The 16,922-nt window shown below is 49.9% G+C and overlaps 6 protein-coding genes across 6 annotated transcripts; 4 read left to right on the top strand and 2 right to left on the bottom strand.

Annotated features, from left to right (window-relative positions):
- Nucleotides 1-867: 867 nt before the first annotated feature.
- HO133_009799 (uncharacterized protein) lies at nucleotides 868-2,480 on the top strand (the record flags this gene model as incomplete). Its single annotated transcript, XM_037300658.1, has 2 exons — nucleotides 868-2,402; nucleotides 2,465-2,480. 2 exons carry the CDS (start codon nucleotides 868-870, stop codon nucleotides 2,478-2,480), a joined length of 1,551 nt encoding a protein of 516 aa, XP_037154506.1.
- A 1,633-nt stretch (nucleotides 2,481-4,113) lies between these two features.
- Nucleotides 4,114-6,563, bottom strand: HO133_009798 (uncharacterized protein; the record flags this gene model as incomplete). The annotated part of the gene is made up of 2 exons (XM_037300657.1): nucleotides 4,114-6,500; nucleotides 6,554-6,563. 2 exons carry the CDS (start codon nucleotides 6,561-6,563, stop codon nucleotides 4,114-4,116), a joined length of 2,397 nt encoding a protein of 798 aa, XP_037154505.1.
- Nucleotides 6,564-6,937: 374 nt separating this feature from the next.
- Nucleotides 6,938-8,200, top strand: HO133_009797 (uncharacterized protein; the record flags this gene model as incomplete). The annotated part of the gene is made up of 1 exon (XM_037300656.1): nucleotides 6,938-8,200. One exon carries the CDS (start codon nucleotides 6,938-6,940, stop codon nucleotides 8,198-8,200), a length of 1,263 nt encoding a protein of 420 aa, XP_037154504.1.
- A 107-nt stretch (nucleotides 8,201-8,307) lies between these two features.
- Nucleotides 8,308-10,876, bottom strand: HO133_009796 (uncharacterized protein; the record flags this gene model as incomplete). The annotated part of the gene is made up of 4 exons (XM_037300655.1): nucleotides 8,308-9,613; nucleotides 9,800-9,862; nucleotides 9,921-10,766; nucleotides 10,839-10,876. 4 exons carry the CDS (start codon nucleotides 10,874-10,876, stop codon nucleotides 8,308-8,310), a joined length of 2,253 nt encoding a protein of 750 aa, XP_037154503.1.
- A 3,373-nt stretch (nucleotides 10,877-14,249) lies between these two features.
- Nucleotides 14,250-14,708, top strand: HO133_009795 (uncharacterized protein; the record flags this gene model as incomplete). The annotated part of the gene is made up of 2 exons (XM_037300654.1): nucleotides 14,250-14,360; nucleotides 14,412-14,708. 2 exons carry the CDS (start codon nucleotides 14,250-14,252, stop codon nucleotides 14,706-14,708), a joined length of 408 nt encoding a protein of 135 aa, XP_037154502.1.
- A 638-nt stretch (nucleotides 14,709-15,346) lies between these two features.
- Nucleotides 15,347-16,837, top strand: HO133_009794 (uncharacterized protein; the record flags this gene model as incomplete). The annotated part of the gene is made up of 3 exons (XM_037300653.1): nucleotides 15,347-15,664; nucleotides 15,714-16,644; nucleotides 16,731-16,837. 3 exons carry the CDS (start codon nucleotides 15,347-15,349, stop codon nucleotides 16,835-16,837), a joined length of 1,356 nt encoding a protein of 451 aa, XP_037154501.1.
- Nucleotides 16,838-16,922: the final 85 nt, after the last annotated feature.

Genomic DNA, 16,922 nt, shown 5'->3' with positions numbered 1-16,922 from the left:
GGGCTCCTGCCGGAGAGGCTCTTCTCGCAAGCTCGATAATTTACTACTTTTTAGTATATCTTTACGAATACTCTATCAAATTTCTTCTACGCTACGTTATTTGAAAGCGTATAATTAGCTCTATAACTTTATGAACTTACTTTATTATCATAATTTTGATAAAAGAAAAGGAATCAAAAAAGGTAGATTTGAGGATTTTGAAGTTCTTTTCCAGCTTCCTCTTTTGGACGTACCCGTGTGTACCCGTGTTTAGATCGAAAATGAAGAAATAAGGTGTGTTTTAGACTAGAAATCGTGAAATCCGATGATCTGATTGGTCACTAGCCTCTTAGCGTAGAAGCCATTTGGGATTTCAACTCTCGAGCATTGAGAAAGCAAGCTTTCCAACAAGTAGCTAGCCGAGCTAGCTCACTCGCTAAAGCGGCCATGTCCGTATGAGTTTGCCAAGATTTACTGTACTAGCGTAAAGTAGTGTGGGGAAATAGATTGTGGTTCTGCATCTCCAGCCTCGTTCAATGATAAATTCCACACATTTGGTGTACTATACCACCTTTTGTCTACTCAGACTGTATCAAGTCACGGCGAAGACGCTTGAATTCCCTTTTGTCGGAGGGGTTCATTCAGCATAGCAAATGTAACAGGGGGCAAGAGCACCGCCAAAGACGTTGCTCGGGCTCTTCACCAATGAACAGGCCTTGAGGTCGTGTGGCGTTCCAATTTGAACATTCCTTACATACCTTACGTTTAAAACTACAGTCATCATAGTCACAAACTTACTGAGAAATTCTGAGCACGAAGATCATCATCCATCTAAAAGGTTATCTAAGCCTCACCTTCACCGGGTTATCTACCCTCCAAGTCTCTGGGATGCCTTCCAAAAGTTCGATGAACGAGCCCGTCCCAGTGGTCAAAAACCTGGAAGACTTGTACCCAAAAGATGCTCTCGAGTCCCAGAGGGCACGCTTTGAACATCTCAAAATTCGATTCTCAGAGCTATATGGACGGTCTCCCCAGTTCATTGCTCGCAGCCCAGGCCGCGTCAATCTCATCGGAGAGCACATCGACTACTCGCTCTATGAGGTTCTTCCCATGGCCATAGCCGCAGATGTGCTCATTGCAGTCTCCCCAGTACCGAGAAAAAATCAAGAAGAAGTGAAGGTTCAGGTTGAAAATCTCAACCCTCACAAATTCAAATCGGGCGAGTTTTCGGTACAGAAAGATGGAAACGTCGAGATTGATGCTTCCACACTTCAATGGACTAACTACTTCAAAGCCGGGTTCAGCGGCGCCGTCGACCTTCTTCGAAAACAGAATTCCTGTTTCTCTTCATGTGGAATGCAAGTCCTTATTGACGGCACTGTGCCAGCGGGCGGTGGGCTATCAAGTAGCGCTGCTTTCGTCTGCGCAAGTGCTTTAGCAACTCTGCGGGCCAATGGCTCGGACAAAGTCCCCAAAAAGGAATTGGTGGAACTTGCCATTGTATCGGAGCGGTCCGTCGGAGTAAATTCTGGAGGCATGGATCAAGCAGCGTCTGTATTCTCCGTTCGAGGTGATGCAGTCAGCATCTCATTTTCGCCCGAGTTGTATGCCGAGGCGCTACCGTTTCCCAAAACTGACCCTCCAATAACTTTCATGATCGCCCAAAGTTTTATTGCTGCAGATAAACATGTCGCAGCTCCTGAACAGTATAATCTGCGTGTCGTCGAATGCACTCTTGCAGCAGAGGTCTTGGCCGCCAAACTACGATTGAAGCTCAAGACCGACTCTGGGCCCTTGGGCAGTAGTCTTCGTGGTTTCCAAAATGCTTACTACGAGTCCGAGAAAGCGGATCAGCGTTCCAGTGCTGAAGAACAGATCGGAGTAATGCTCTCGCTTATAGACAAGCTTCTCGACAACTCTGAAGGCTATACTCGTGAAGAGATTGCCTCCACTCTATCTATGTCAGTCGAGGCTCTTGAGCGAAGATTCATGACCAAGTTTCCCATCCGTGCCGAGCGTTTCCATCTTGGGCTACGAGCGCGGCACGTCTTCACTGAGGCTCTCCGCGTACAGGCTTTCAAACAGCTACTGCTAAATCCACCCGCTGATGCTGATACCGTTTTGCTTCCAAGATTGGGCGATATACTTAATGAAAGTCACACTTCCAGCCGAGATGTGTACGTTCACAGCTGTCCCGAGATCGATGAGATGTGCGAAATTGCGAGAGAGGCCGGGTCGTACGGTGGCCGAGTCACCGGAGCAGGCTGGGGTGGATGTTCTGTGCATTTGGTGCCAAAGGATAGGGTTGAGGCTATCGAGGCTGCTTGGGAAGAGAAGTACTACCGGAGAAGGGAACCCGATATTACAAAAGAGAAGCTAGCTGAGGCGGTGGTGGTAAGTGAGCCAGGACATGGCTCTATGATGTAAGTCGCTTCTGTTTTTTCTTGGTGATGGCCCGATCATTACCCGACTGACAACGCCTTAGCATTGACTTATCGTGACCTTGCATGTAATATGCAATGGACTTGTACATAGAACTCACTGCAGACAAAATCCGATAGACCGATGCTCCGTATAGGACAATCCTTCTCGACACGCACTGCTGTGTGTTTGTCTGCAGCAGCCTTGTGAATCTATCTAACAATGTCCGCGTAGCTAACAATGTTTGTTAGAATTTAGTAGGACTCCATATCGTGAGTGTCGATGTTCTCGCCGTACACACACACGACGGAGGTTGTTCCGATTTTTCGGCCAGTATCGCATTTCGCATCAATTCACCAACTGCGCATGGTGGTCACGGACATCATGCATTGACTTCCAGGGGAACAAATCCACGGACATGCGATATGAGGCCATGGTGCGTCCTAATTGCCGAAATAAAAAAAAAGCCAGAGGCCTCTCATCTTTCGTCCTTCATGCCTGTTAATAAAGATGAAAGTTGACGTGAATATAACAGCTTCAACTGCGCAATGCAATGTCATATTACGTACGTTGCTCATACTAGTCTCTCTGTCAGCATTCGCCTTCTCCGCAGATTACTGCAGCCGGAGCGACTACGGCGAGCCAGTCTACGAAGTCTGAATTTCCCTCCTATAGGGCAAAGCGCCAGTCAGGAAAGGGACCTTCAATCTAGATTCCTTGGATCATGCCTTTTTTCCTTCCGTATTTCGCGAAAGCCTCGGATTTCACTCTTGCGCAGTGGGGAAATCATGCTACTTTGCCCGAAGTATGGAGTACCCGTGAGTCTTTTTCGAAGCAACGTTCACTTCCATAGAGGGGCACACTAGTCCTAGGATAGGTGAATGCAAACTAGCCCTCATCGTCGGGAGTAACGTCGACGGTTCTCCCGGAACAGATAGTGGGCTGTGGAGTGAAATTACGCAACGCGGAAAGTCTATACTCGACCACTGCGTGTTGCACAAAACCAGAGACCCATATGGACGGGGAGGTGGGCACGGAGTCGCTGGGTATTTTCATCTGCGGAGGACTCTGAGCGTGTGGTACTGACGAGACACCATAAGGAAAACATGGACGCCTCTTCGTGATCATCTACGCCTGGGGCTCTCGTTTCGATCTCGCGGCTAGAGGCTTGACACCAGGCGATCGTTTGGCCATCAATCCTGCTGCGGCGGGCCTCGTCAACTTGACCGACTCCGCTGCGATTCCAGGTGTTCAGCTCTCCAATATTACACGCTTGACAAGGGTGGTAGAGCCCGACGAGGTACAGGAACAGTGATCTAGCTCTTTTCCAGGCGCAAGCACAAGAAGTTTGCAGTCCCTCGGTCCATCTTACCCAGGCGACTTTGCTCGACTCTCGCGGTATTGTGGGAGATTGGACTTAGGGACGTAAGCCGTTCTACCAATTCGCGATGCAACCGTTGGAGCTGCTCGGCCGAGCTGAACAGTAAGGGCTCTCAAGACATAAGCCATTCGTCAAGAGAGCTAAAATAGAGCCTAGGTATCCTCTGACAGCATGGTTATGCTAGTGCGCAGATGGTGTACAGAGCTAAGGGGGAGTGAAGAATAAAACCACTCCCACGGACTGCTGGGGATATATAGCCTGCCTGTTCTTTTGATATCTTGAGGAAAGCAGTCTCAGCTTCATCACGAATTCTTGATGGGGGCGCATATAGATTACACAACCTCTAATCCGTCATCGTCATCATCATCGTCCGCATCCTCCATGGCGACGTCCCCACCAAAGCTCTCCCGCCCAGCTTCTTTGATACCCCGATCAGTCACAAAACGTGTCTTCTTTCTGGAGCCATCCACGCTCAGTGCGCTAACCTTCCTCTTCTTCTTGATGGGACTCAGGTGGACGTTTCTCGCTTTATTTCCCAGTAGCCCAAGCGATGTCGCATCGATGGGATCAGCTGCCTGAGGGTCCGCGTTCTTCGCTGATGTCTCGCCTCCTGTCCTCAGGCGCAGATACTCGCTTCCTGCTCCGTTACCACCTTCTCCCAGCTTCTTTGCGATCTCATTTTCTTTCTCTCTCTCCGCTAGTCGCTTACGTATCCTTTCTTCCTTACTCCCTCCCCGTTCAATCCCACCATCTGCATCCAGTAGCTGAGCGGCACTGAAACCTGGGGTAGAGGGGGCGACAAAGTATCGGGAAGCACTACCGCGATCGTACTGAGGGCCTTCTCTGGAAAGTCCGTCGTCTCGTGCGGGCTTCTGTCCCCGTCTATAGTCGCCAAAATGCCCTGTCCTCCCTCCCCGCCTTCCGCCAGGCGCAAAGGGCGCGCTCATACCTTGAACCTCCATTCTTCCTCTTCGCGTACGCTCAACAACAACGTCGACGTGAAATTCACAGAAGTCGGTGTGGCGCTTGTCGATCCAGCTTCCGCATTGCTTGCCATCTTTGCGTACACTCTTACACCATCCCAGATCACGGCTGGTGCCTATCTCAAGGACGGTGTCATCACTGGACGCAAGCTTGAGACTAAATCGACCCGTATCCGCTTTACCGGGTGGTGGTGGCATGATTTCAGGGTTTAGAAGAGCAACAACCGTTCCAGGAGTGAGCTTCCGAAATCTTGTATAGCCAGTCGCGAAGAGAAAGAGGTCTACCGTCCACTTCAGGTCGGTCAGCGTAAGGACCATATATTTGCCATTTGTATTCTGTTCGCTGTTGGCCGCTTCAGCGATGGAGGTGCTCTCTGCGCTTGTGGATTTGTGAGCACCTTTGTGAATTAGAGGCGATGACTTAGACGCGATGATAGCGAGGACAACGTGATCCGGCTCCGGGACATCTGGAAGTAAAAAGTCGGGAGACTTGACAGCGCTAAGGAGTGACGGGAGCAAGAAGATGTGTTTCTCGGAAAAGGTGCCAGTCAAAAAGTTGTGAGGCAGAAGGCGCTTAGAGAGGTGAAGGGATGCGAAGGGCTCGAAGAGAGAGGTGGACGTTTCTGGACTGGCTTCCCTCGGAGGCGGATCTGAAGCTTTGGGTTTTGGTGACAGAGATCGCGCCCTTTTCCTCGAATCGTTTGATGCGGGATAAGATGGTTTCAACATCTCAGGTTGCGCGTTGGGGTTTATCCAAATATCATTAGAAGACTTGCCTTGGGCTCGAGCACGTCTTACACCAGCACTGGTGTTGCTTCGTTCATTCAGGCCTCCATTGGGTTTATTTACAGCTTTGAGTACCTCGTCTCTCGAGAAGCCGCTGCTCGCAACCTGAGGGTCGTGCTTTGACCGACGTTCCGTAACCTGCTCTGTACTGTCGGCGGCAGTCTTAAAGGCATCAATATCCTGTTGCTGGACCCCGAACCCTAAACTCTTCTGTCGCTGCAGCTTATCCGCCTTTTCTTTGCGGGCCTTGTCTTGCTGCCTCGTCTCCGCAATTTTCTCGCTAAAGGACTTGGATCTACCCGATTGATCCAACTGAGGGACAGTGGAGCTGCGTGAAAGTCCTACACTTCTTGGAACACTACTAAGTGGCGCTGTATTTCGGAAAGGATCTTCGTCTTTAGCTTGTGCCCCCTGAGGACGACGCAACGAAATGTTTTTCCCCTTCAAACCCTTGTCAATGCCTAGCAATACCCTCCCAGGCGAATGTGCTTCTTCAGCCGCGACGTGCTTTCTCTGCGGAGACACCGGTATCTGAACGTCCGTAGCAGACTTGGGGCGGGCCAAGGGCACTTTTCCGTATGTCCCTCGACTCTGAGATGGCGGCGGAAGGTTCTCTTTTCTTGAGCTTTGATCCTTTCCGCGGTTCTCGCAGTCAAAATTTGAGCTAGATACACCGGCTTTATTTTTCTTTTGCTGTAATCGTTTGAGCTTGAGCTTTGCCTCGATCGCAGCCAACTTCAACTGCAAGGTCTCTTCATCTTCGCCAGGGGAATCCGGAGGGGTCAATTTCCGTCTCATCGGACCCAGATTGGTTGTAGTGGATGGAATCTTTAGAGGCGATGGAGAGGGAGACGTCCGATCGTAGTACTGCCGGATCTTTTGCCGGCCCGTCGGAGAGCTTAGAAGAGCCTCATGCGGCGATCGAGGCGGCCATCTTAGGTCGAAGGCCCCTGAACATCCCGATCAGCAGCGGATTCGTTTCTCCCTGTATTGGAAAGCATACCAGTAGACATGGTACTGCAAATTGCGTCGATGCAATGGGAGCCTCTGCATTCGCCTGTGGGCAGCTAGATCTTAGCCATCGACCCTTTTTGTAAACAGTTTCCCGAACTTAATGGCCACCATTGCGTCCAAGTAGTTTTCGTAAGAATAGGAATTACAGCGTTGTGTCATCAACTTATCAAGATTGATGAAACCGTTAATACTTGCGCTTAGAAACGCGTCGCGTCGCGGGGCGCTTGTCACGTCTCTAACGCGTGGCTGCCTCAGTCCTCGAATCTGCTCTTTGACTTTTGAGAACCACGAAGACTCGACCAGCGCAGTAATCTCTCGATCGACCGTTCGCGACTCGAAAATGGATTTCCCGCAGGCTGATTGCCCTCCCAAAATGCTCGTTTTGCCCGAACATGCCTCCCCGGAAGCCCGCGTTTGTACATTGGCTCATCCGCGGACGTTGACTCCAAGCCGATATTATTTTGACCCTGACAAGGGACTCTACGAATTCACACGTATCACGGCGCCAAAATCTGCATGCCGAAGTTGGCTGATAGGTCGCCAAACCAGGCTTGTAAGCCACAATGAGGATGCATCATCCGGCAAGGCTCCGACGACTATGGAGAAGCCTAAGCCAGAACCCGCGGAAGCCAATGACAGGCCGATCTCTGACGGGTACACAGTCAAGAATGCAGAGATGCTGATTGCGACCCCTATCGACCAGCTATTCTTGCTGTTGCCTTCATTCGTTGATGAATCGTCAGCAAAATCATCCACGCCTAAGAGATTGTTCCTTTCCGCAGATGATCTCCTGGAAAAGCTCTCCGAGAAGTCAAAACATTTCGGTCATATATCAGGTCATGAGCAGACACGCTTGGTAATGGAGCAGAGGATGGGAGCCGTGTGCGATACCGTGGACGCTGGAGGCGAGAAGATGTATCGTCTCAGTGATGAGAAGCTCTTGCGTGAACTGGTGCGGAAAGCGGAGACTATAATTGCCAAGGGGTTGCCGGCCAGCATGGAGGAACGATTTATCCGCAAGGCCCTAGAGACTCCTGTGATGGTTGTAGAGCACTCAGAAACCTCCGTTTCTGATGCAACAACATCTCGAATCGAAACGCCGACTTCGGAGTCAATCGTATCGGATGCCGTTGATTCACAGGCCAGTACTGCCTCCGCAGAGTCGACGGGTTCTGCGCTTTCGACAACCACAGAGACGACGACTCCAGAAGACATCACTCCCGCGACAAACGAAAGCGAGCTCTACCACCTTCTGCGGCTGCGCACAGCTCTTTCTTACGTTATATCAAGCTACGTCCCACCAGCAATAGCAGAACCTTTGAACACGTTGATCTCATCTGGCAAGAGTCAAGTAGATTTCAAGCTAGTCGACGAGCGTCTTGCCAACATTGCCAAAATGCGCGCCGAAGCGCTTGCTTCGCGATCACTCGGAGACTATAGCCGGAAAAGGAGCATGTACGAGGACGATGATGCCGCAGAGACAAGAGCAGAGAAGAAGAGGAAGAAGGAAGAGGAAGAGAAGAAAAGGAAAGCTAGCGAGTCTAGAGGTATCAAGGACCTCAAGAAGGTCGATACGAAGGGGATGAAGAAGATGAGCGATTTCTTTGGCAAGGCGGCAGCGGCAAAGAAGAAGTGATAGGGCCAGTCTTCGCGGAGGTTGGACAGAGCGGTCTGGAACTCAATTCTAATGAGCTGCTGGACTTCTTCCTACCGTGTGGCTTGAGCTTTCGTTCATGGGGAGGCTCATCTCCTTCCCAAATCCACATCCAACACCCTTCGCATTCCAAATCGCTCTTCCTCAATCCCTTCTTCGGTCACGGCCCCAGGATTGAAGAAGCCTTTGACGGCAACGCCAACTACCCCGTTCCATAGCCCCTGAACGACAGCTTTCAATGCCTCGCCGCTCTGTTTAAAATCGGGAAAGGCATTGACCTCCAACAACCATGGCCCGCCTTTGTCGTCCACCATCCAATCGATCCCAAAAATCTCGAATGCATTCTCCAGTGTTTGGAAGTGAATCATCTGTTCCCTCGCTGCAGCTTCGAAGAGCGTGCCCGTTGCGCCGCAGATGTGCTCCAAAACGTCATTCTTCCAGTGACACGGTAGATTGTCTGCGTCTTCTGGCAGATCCCAGAAACGTACAACACTGCCTTCGCGACTGCCATCCTGAAGGCAGGTATTGGTTAGGTGGACCCTTGGATCTATTGGGTTGTCTGAGGCTGTAGAACGTGTATCCGAAGATGAGGCGCCAGGGGCGGTATATGGCAACGGTGCGAAGAGCGCAAGCATGTCCTTATAGACGTACGTACGCAATGCGCCAACAGCGAGTACGTAGCTGCGAATGTGAAATTTCCGCTTTCCATGAGATGACAAAAGCAGAGGTGAATATATGTATCGTTGGGCAATAAAATGTCGAAGCTGCGAAGTCATGGTTCCTGCACCGATGACGTCCTGGCCATTGATAGCCGGTGGAGTCTCCACACCTTCATTGTCTTCGCTGTCAGGCTCGTCCCATTCCTCGAAAATAGACCTCAACTCCTCCTCACTGCTAAAAAGCCTCACACCTTGTCCTTGGTCACTCATGCCGGGCTTCAAGACCCACCACTCCCTTTCGTCTTTCTCCCAGCTTTCCTTCAGCTCCCAACACTCCACAAGCGCCTCGTCTAAAAATTCTGCATAATCAACCTCAAACCCTACCGTCAGCGGCACATGACCTTTGAGACTGGTGTCGTTGGGATGCTTGCTCCACCAACTCGTTATAGTGTTGTGTAAATAGTGTTTGCGGATCAATGCTTTACGGATGATGTAGCTATTTGCCAAGGTAGTTGTTGGGTGTTTCAGGAGATGGGTGAAGTCTAAAGATTCGTACGGCATGATTTGAAGCAACTTATGGACATCGGATGGTAGTCGTGCGAGCGAGTCAAAAAATCCATAGGACTGAGTAGGAAAATTCGCTGAGAGAGCGCTGTGAATCAGTGGGAGCACATAAGGATCTGCGTCGATGACGGCGTAGAATACTGGAGCTGATGACCGAGAGTTTGCCGGAGACCTAGTCACGAGGATGTTAGAAAGCTCAGCAAGAAAGGTCAGTGATGGACTTCCAACTCGTGGTAATCAAATGCGAGCTGTCATTTTACAGCGGCCAACGAGCACGTGGATAATTATGTTAGACCTTTGTAAGGATTTGTGTGCGGCTATGTGGCTTTGAGATTATATACATTTTTGACTTACTCACAGCTTAATCTCTCCCATCGATATATTGGACGCATGCCGGTAGTTCGCTTTCAAAGGAGTCACACTGCGAAGTAGATTAGCGAGGCTGCACTACAATGTCTACGATGCGACAAGCAACTCACCTGGTATATCCTTGATGGATCGCCCATCCATCATTGCCTGGTGGACTCTCGTCGATAGATTTCTGTATATCGCTAAACTTTGGTGCCCACTTGAAGTGCCGATGCTGGTGTCTCGTCGCCTTTCCCTGGGCGCTGGCGCTCTGTGATTCCTCGCTCTCCCTAATCTCCTGCTCCCGGCTTTGAGGATCTTCATCATCCTCGGTAGCTTCAATCTCTTGGAAAGAACTACCTGAAGTCCAGTAATTTTGCAAAGCATGGGTATAGAGGACTTTGTGGTTCTCAACATCTGCGACTACAGGTACGTTGCAAGAGTAAAGGTCCGCATCCTCATCCCAGTGATTGTAGAGATGCTCGACTAGTTTGACAGACAAACGACAAGCTCCAGCAATCAATTCTGGATCATGGTCTCGAGAATAGAAGGCGAAGGAGAGGGCAATGGCTTTCTTCCGACACACAGCAGCTTCCATAGCTCCACCAATGGTCCCACTTGACAGGCTGAACAACGAGGTAGAATTCCGTCCGTAATTGGGTCCTGAAACAACCAGGTCAATTGGTGGTTTATCTTGGAAGAAATGATGAAGGCCGAGTTGAGCGCATGTCGCTGGAGTTCCATTGACGAGGACCCATTCCTCCTCGTCTTCTTCAGACGACAGAGGTCTTGGATGAGTAGTGCCGTCATCCTCGTGGAGTGTTCCCGGACGAAAGTAGGTGGGCTTGGTCACATGGCCTACAAAATGGGCTTTTCCAATCCATGAACGCTGCTGATGGGGTAGTATGACTGATACATGATGGCCTGTTTTCTGTAAAGCATGCACAAATGCGTGGACATATGGGGAGGATTGATTGCTTTCATGTTGTTAAATCATTAGTATTTTACATTACCACTGACCCTGAGATGATGTAACGTTTGGTACTTACGATGGAGGCCCGTCATCATTGATTACAAGTATATGCATTATAGGAATGGGAAGTATGGAGTTTCCGTACAAGTTGGTTCTTAGTACAAACTCGATAAGGTAGTTGACACGGATCGAACCGCCAGATTCTTTACACTAGCGTTTCGCCATCAGCCTTACGAAACGTGTCATAGGCTACTGCCACCACCCCTAATCTTATCTCCACGCTATTCAGTATTCAACGGTTTCTACCATTCCCAAGCCAAGGTACCTTACCTCGGTACCCACATAAACATCATCTTAGCTGCCATCTGGGTCCCAGATCCATCGATGGAAGTGACTTTGCAAAGTTCAACATGACCTAGCCAATGACGGCAGTATGTCTCGTACTCTTTGCTGGGGAAATCGTCTTATGGAAGGTCTATTTCTCCCGCCGGCCACCACCAATTGGTAGTCTTGTTGTTGTCGACCGTGATACCAGTACACTGAATTTGCGACGCATTCCAAGCCAGTTTAGCCTCAGCAGCACCCGATTGCCAGCCACCAGAAAGGAAAAATTCTGCAAAACGCCCACCAATTTGATCAATTTACGGCGTCAAATGAACTCACTAGACAGAAATCCCTCTCAATGTCAGAGGAGGGTATCTAGACTATGCGAGAGACCCATCAGCGCGTAGTCCAAGCAATCGAAGCGAATCTCTCGAGCATAAGTTATATACCTGGCTCGGAGATCTAATCTTCTCTGTTGGGAGGGACTGACTCCCACTCCTGGTCATCTCCCTGCCTATGGTCAGAAGGACTGGACGCCAGCTGCCTATTGGAGTATTTCAGACCTCGAAACAGTAAGGGGAGAGCCATATCTGTGAGCTCGTTCTACCTGACGTTGAATGTATAGCACTGTCCATCCTTCTCGAAACCTCAGCCGATAGGTTACCTATCATTCAATACGAATCGTTTTTGATGTTGTTCTCGTTGGTTGAAGAACTCTTGTGCGCCGACGCCCACTGTTGGCCAGTGGGAGACCCGAGCGAAGTGTTCGACTCGGAACCTTTCCTGTCGAAACAGCTAGTGATGTTTCCAGACTATTGGGTCAGCTCAACCTAGTACATATACTGTGACATAGCAGAGAGAGCCATTCCTCGCTTGCCAGAACGTCAGTTAACAAAGTAGGGTGATATATTATTCCAGAAAACGCCACGAACTTACACTAATTCTGTCCACTCAGCATGATTACTTCGGGCCAATGTAATATTACACTCTTTTTTCTCAAGGTGCAAGGTGCAAGGTGCAAGGTGCACCTGGCGAGGGCGACAAGGATACTTTTCTTGCGGCTGCATCTGTATGGAACGAAACCGAGCATGCTTCTAGGCAAGGTGTTCGAAGTATCGGCCATTTGGAGTGAAGAGAAAGGGAAGGGGTTTGGATCTGCAATGATATAGTTCCACCCGGTTGAGGACTTTCGCATAACCATTTAGGAGGCTTCGACACAGCCAGCGTCTTCTCCAAAACCGTTCTTTGTCCACAACAGCTTTCCGTGGCTCAATCCTCGGTCTACCTGCAGTGAACACTCAGACATGATACTAGACGACAGTGGCAAATTTAGGCGACGATGGAGGGCGAAGCAGCAATCCTTGATGCATTTGGGTTTGATTTCCAGAAGGGATATTGAAAATTAATTATACGGACGGCATGTGAACTTGAAGACCAGTTCGAGTCTTGACAGGGATTTTGACATCCGCACCAACGCTAAGACCTACTTCAACAGGTTTCTGGGGCAAGATGGACACTGAGAGCGGGCAAAAAAAGATTGCGAGAAAAGCGCGGACTTTTGGTTGAGTGAAATGTAAAAAAGGTGGTTCCGAGTCAAGTCTCTGCTCGGGAGTGGCCATCGAACATTGGACACTCAAGTTAACGGATGTACTCTGGATTTCAAGCCAGCTCCAGTCAAGCTGTACGACCGCAGAGGGTGGTCTACCGGGATCTTGGCCCTGCATCTCTTGTTGTAATGACCCCAGAGTAGCTGCCGATAGTGGAAGTCCGCTTTGTTAAAGTAATGCCACCCTCGCCGCCAGTCACGATTTTCTGCCCATGAAGCGACCAGACTGCGCCATCACCAAAGGTGTCTAGAGGCTTGCCGTTTAAATGGCCGCCATGTGCATGCCACAAGATAGGTAGAAGATTATATACAAAGCGTGAATCGCTCAAATCTGCTGAAACAGCATACCTTCCCCATCTATCATGTCCCGGGACTGGACCCACGAGCGTTACTGAATCAGGCTTTGAACCGGCGCCGGGATATATACCTGATTGAACAAGCGAGCTACTTGCCCTCACGAGAGCACATCAAGCCTGACCGCTGATACAAAAGCTAGATCTTCCTTGGGCTCACGCAGACCTCTCTGCTGCAGGAAATGGGAAGAGATCAACAGATAGCTCCAGCCTCAGCACCCTGAGAAGCAGGTGATCTGCACAAGGTGCCATCTCAGAGTCTGGTCTTTGTGGTGAGGTCTTCGGAGAATGCGTCAGCCAATCCGTTGGAATAGCGACTGGTTGCTTCCCATGAATCGTATTCGTGCCTCTGGATATACGAATATAGATTGATGCTGGTAAGGAGAAGCTTGGGCCATCCATATCACCGGCCATATCCACACACGGACAGCATGTTTATCCCCTCATCCATGCCGTCAGGGCTGTATAAGGCGGTGAACATAAGAAGTAGACAAGGCGTAAGATTCGTTAGATACATATCGCTTTTGTTGGGTTTTCTGATTCTTTGGAGGGGGCCGAAGCAGCGGCTTTCTGCATGCATGAGCTCAAATTTGGCATATCAGTCGCCGGCACCACGGATGATGATGGTTACGGTAGACGGTACGCAGGCATCGGCGCTAGGCAGCACTGATGAGTACGTATAACGCCTGACAGGCCAAGGAGATTGAAATGCCCCGTGTTTGAATTTGGTCAGCTAATGAGAGAGTAGTAACGAGGCAACCTAAGGCTAGGTATTATATTGTATCATTTTTGGGCCGTGCCAAACGTGCCGCAATTGCTAAGGCAAGATACTACATTACGTGAGATGTTTGTTGTATCGATTTTTTGAAAAGACCGTATGACTGCGAATACACAATCGATTCCGCGTCGTAAGTTCCATTCAAATTATAAGGAACGAAGATGACCCACAAGAGAGGCTACTTTATCCTCGTACTACCTTTCATTTTCTGGGGATGGCATAACAATGTCATCGAGATCATCGAGGTTGTAGTGCACCTGGTGTAAAACGTAAACCACCTCGAGGCATCAAGGCTTAACCTAGACAATTCTTCGGCCGAGTCGTCTCATTATCCCTTAGGCTTAAGAACACAAATACACACACATAATTCTCAGACATAGCCTCGAAGCAAGCATCTCGTTCAGCTAATCTACACTTCTCACGACCATGACTTCCGGAATAGACTTGCAGGCTTTGCTCAGTCTAACGAACTCACAATACCGGATCAATCATTCGTCACCAGCTGGTCATCCATACGATAAGATCATCGTGGGCGCGGTCATCTTCCACCCGAATTCCTGATCTCCCGCCAAAATCCTTCTTCTCCAGCGCGCAGCCAACGAAAAGTTCTTCCCTAATGTGTTTCCAATCCCCGGCGGCCATGTCGCAGACACAGACACCGAAATCTTCCAAACGCTGGTGAGAGAAGTCTACAAAGAAACTGCTCTATCGTTCAACCCTGTCAAAGCGAGCACAAAGCCATTTGCTTATGCCACAGAGAAGACGGTTAAGCAGGGTGAGGAGAAGGTTGTGTTGCAAAAGTCCTCCTTGCAGCTCAATTTTGTGTGCGAGGTCAGAAAGGGAACACTCCGTGTCAATCCCGAAGAGCATTCTGAGGGGATATAGGCAGCTGAAGATGAAGTTGGGGGCTTCGAGAGGACGAAGGAGATGAGGCTTGTTGTTGAAGACGCCATTCGCTGGAAAGAAGGTCAGGCAGTAGCAATCCAGGAGTAACTGAATCGGAGGCGTGGGCGTCGGTCAGCGTATCATCTTTCAGGGTCTGGCTGGGTCATCGGGCAGTGGAGGGGTTTAATGTCTATGAGACATCATCCTCGTGAAACCATCGCTAGCCCTGGTGGCCTCGCAATCAGACTCTACGACAGAAGATAGAATATATTCATGCTAGAATGCCGTTGGCAAGAGATCATAGGAGTACATTTCCAAAGCTGCGAATACACAGTACATAGGGGAAAATGTGGTGTACCTGATGTACTATACGGAGTACCTTAATCGATCAACCCCCAAACCTTTGTGTTGTAGACTACTTTACTTACTCGTAGTAGTGGCTTCGCGGGGCGCGGGCAGCGCTCCCGGGCCGGCGTCTAGACTGGCTCGACTGGCAGTGGCAGGCTTCTAGCCTTTACTTAAGTACGGTCAAGTCGTCAATATTGTGGGAACGAGTCTCAAGGCTCAAAGATGTACAGAAAAGGACGATTTCTTCCCTGATTCTGTAGCAGAGACCGGAAACTAGGGTACAGTGAGCCATGTCTTCCACAGGACACCCATCCTCCCAATACACTCCTATCACGTCCCTCCTCAAGAGTCTGCGAAATACGCAGACACCTACCAGCGCAGATGACATTGCCGAGGCCTTCTCCCTAATCTTCGAAGATCGACTCTCACCAGCTCAAGCCGCAACATTCCTGACAATTCTATCACTGACATCACGAGACAAGGATGCCGATGTTCTCGCAGCATGTGCCGATCGCATGCGCAAAGCCGCCTTTCATGTGGATTTACCAGCTCTGAAGAGCATTGTGGAGACCCGAGGAGTCACAGAAGGAACATATCATGGCGGGCTGGTACATTTGCCTGCGTTCGATGTCGACATACTCTAACATAGGCAGCCAGTGTGATATTGTCGGTACAGGTGGCTCCTCGCTCCAGACATATAATATCAGCACTACCGCCTCACTCATTGCCTCTTCTCTACTTTTGATGTCCAAACATGGCAATCGAGCCCAGACCTCTGTCTCTGGCGCCGCAGACATCCTATCCTCCATACTACCAACCCCGCCAAGCCTGACAGCCTCCAACGCACAGAACATCCCGCAGATCTATGAAAAGTCTTCCTACGCTTTCCTCTTCGCCCCCAACTTCCACCCTGGTATGCGCTATGCGGGTCCATTACGCAAGGAGATGGGTATACGCACGATTTTCAACCTACTCGGCCCGCTGGCCCACCCAATAGAGGAATTGGTCGAAGCCCGCTTAATAGGTGTTACGGAAGGAGCGCTCGGTCCTGTATTCGCAGAAGCATTGCGTATATCGGGATTGAAAAAGGCCAAGGGTATGCGGAAAGCGATGGTTGTGTCTGGGCGGGAAGGACTGGATGAAATCTCTTGCGCAGGGATGACTGATTGTTGGAAGGTCAATGAGCCATTGGAGTGCTCGGAACAGGCAGAGGTCGAGATCGAGCACTTCCAATTAGAGCCGACTGACTTCGGGTTCCCAACTCATCCTCTGAGTGCAATCCGAGGGGGAGACGCGCCGAAAGACAATGCAGACATATTGATGCGGCTACTTGAAGGAAAGCTCGAATACGAAGATCCAATAATGCAAGTCGTATTGATGAATACGGCGGCAATGCTGGTAGTAAGTGGCATCTGCGAGGGGGGGACCAGCCACATGGGTGAAGGGGATTCAGGGGTTGTGGTGACGGAAAGGGGTCCAGGTCATGGACGGTGGAAAGAAGGTGTGAGGAGGGCTAAATGGGCAGTGAGGAGTGGAGCGGCGCTAAGAAGTTTAAAAGCCTTTACTGAAGTATCCAATAACTGTCTAGGTAGGAAATGAGCGAAGAGACTTTAAAAGCAGGTCTCCTATAAGGAAGGACTACTGATATGATAACCTTTGTCTGATCTGTGCAAGGAACAAGGACAACCAGCCCCAAAATCTGCGAAACGGGCGAAATGAGCCAGCAGGTAGTGCCGAACAATGGAGAGACAAAGGGTAGTCTCTTCGGAAACAAGATCTGATCCTTGTGACTGCGCTACATGAATGGCAATTTGCCATCGCTCGGGTCCGTTGTAAATCAAACCCATTCTCCTGGGCAGGAAGCCG

This window comes from Letharia lupina (genome assembly GCF_014066315.1).
Source record: "Letharia lupina isolate WasteWater1 chromosome Unknown contig_7, whole genome shotgun sequence".
Classification (NCBI taxonomy): domain Eukaryota; kingdom Fungi; phylum Ascomycota; class Lecanoromycetes; order Lecanorales; family Parmeliaceae; genus Letharia; species Letharia lupina.
This window is presented reverse-complemented; position numbering and strand designations above follow the sequence as displayed.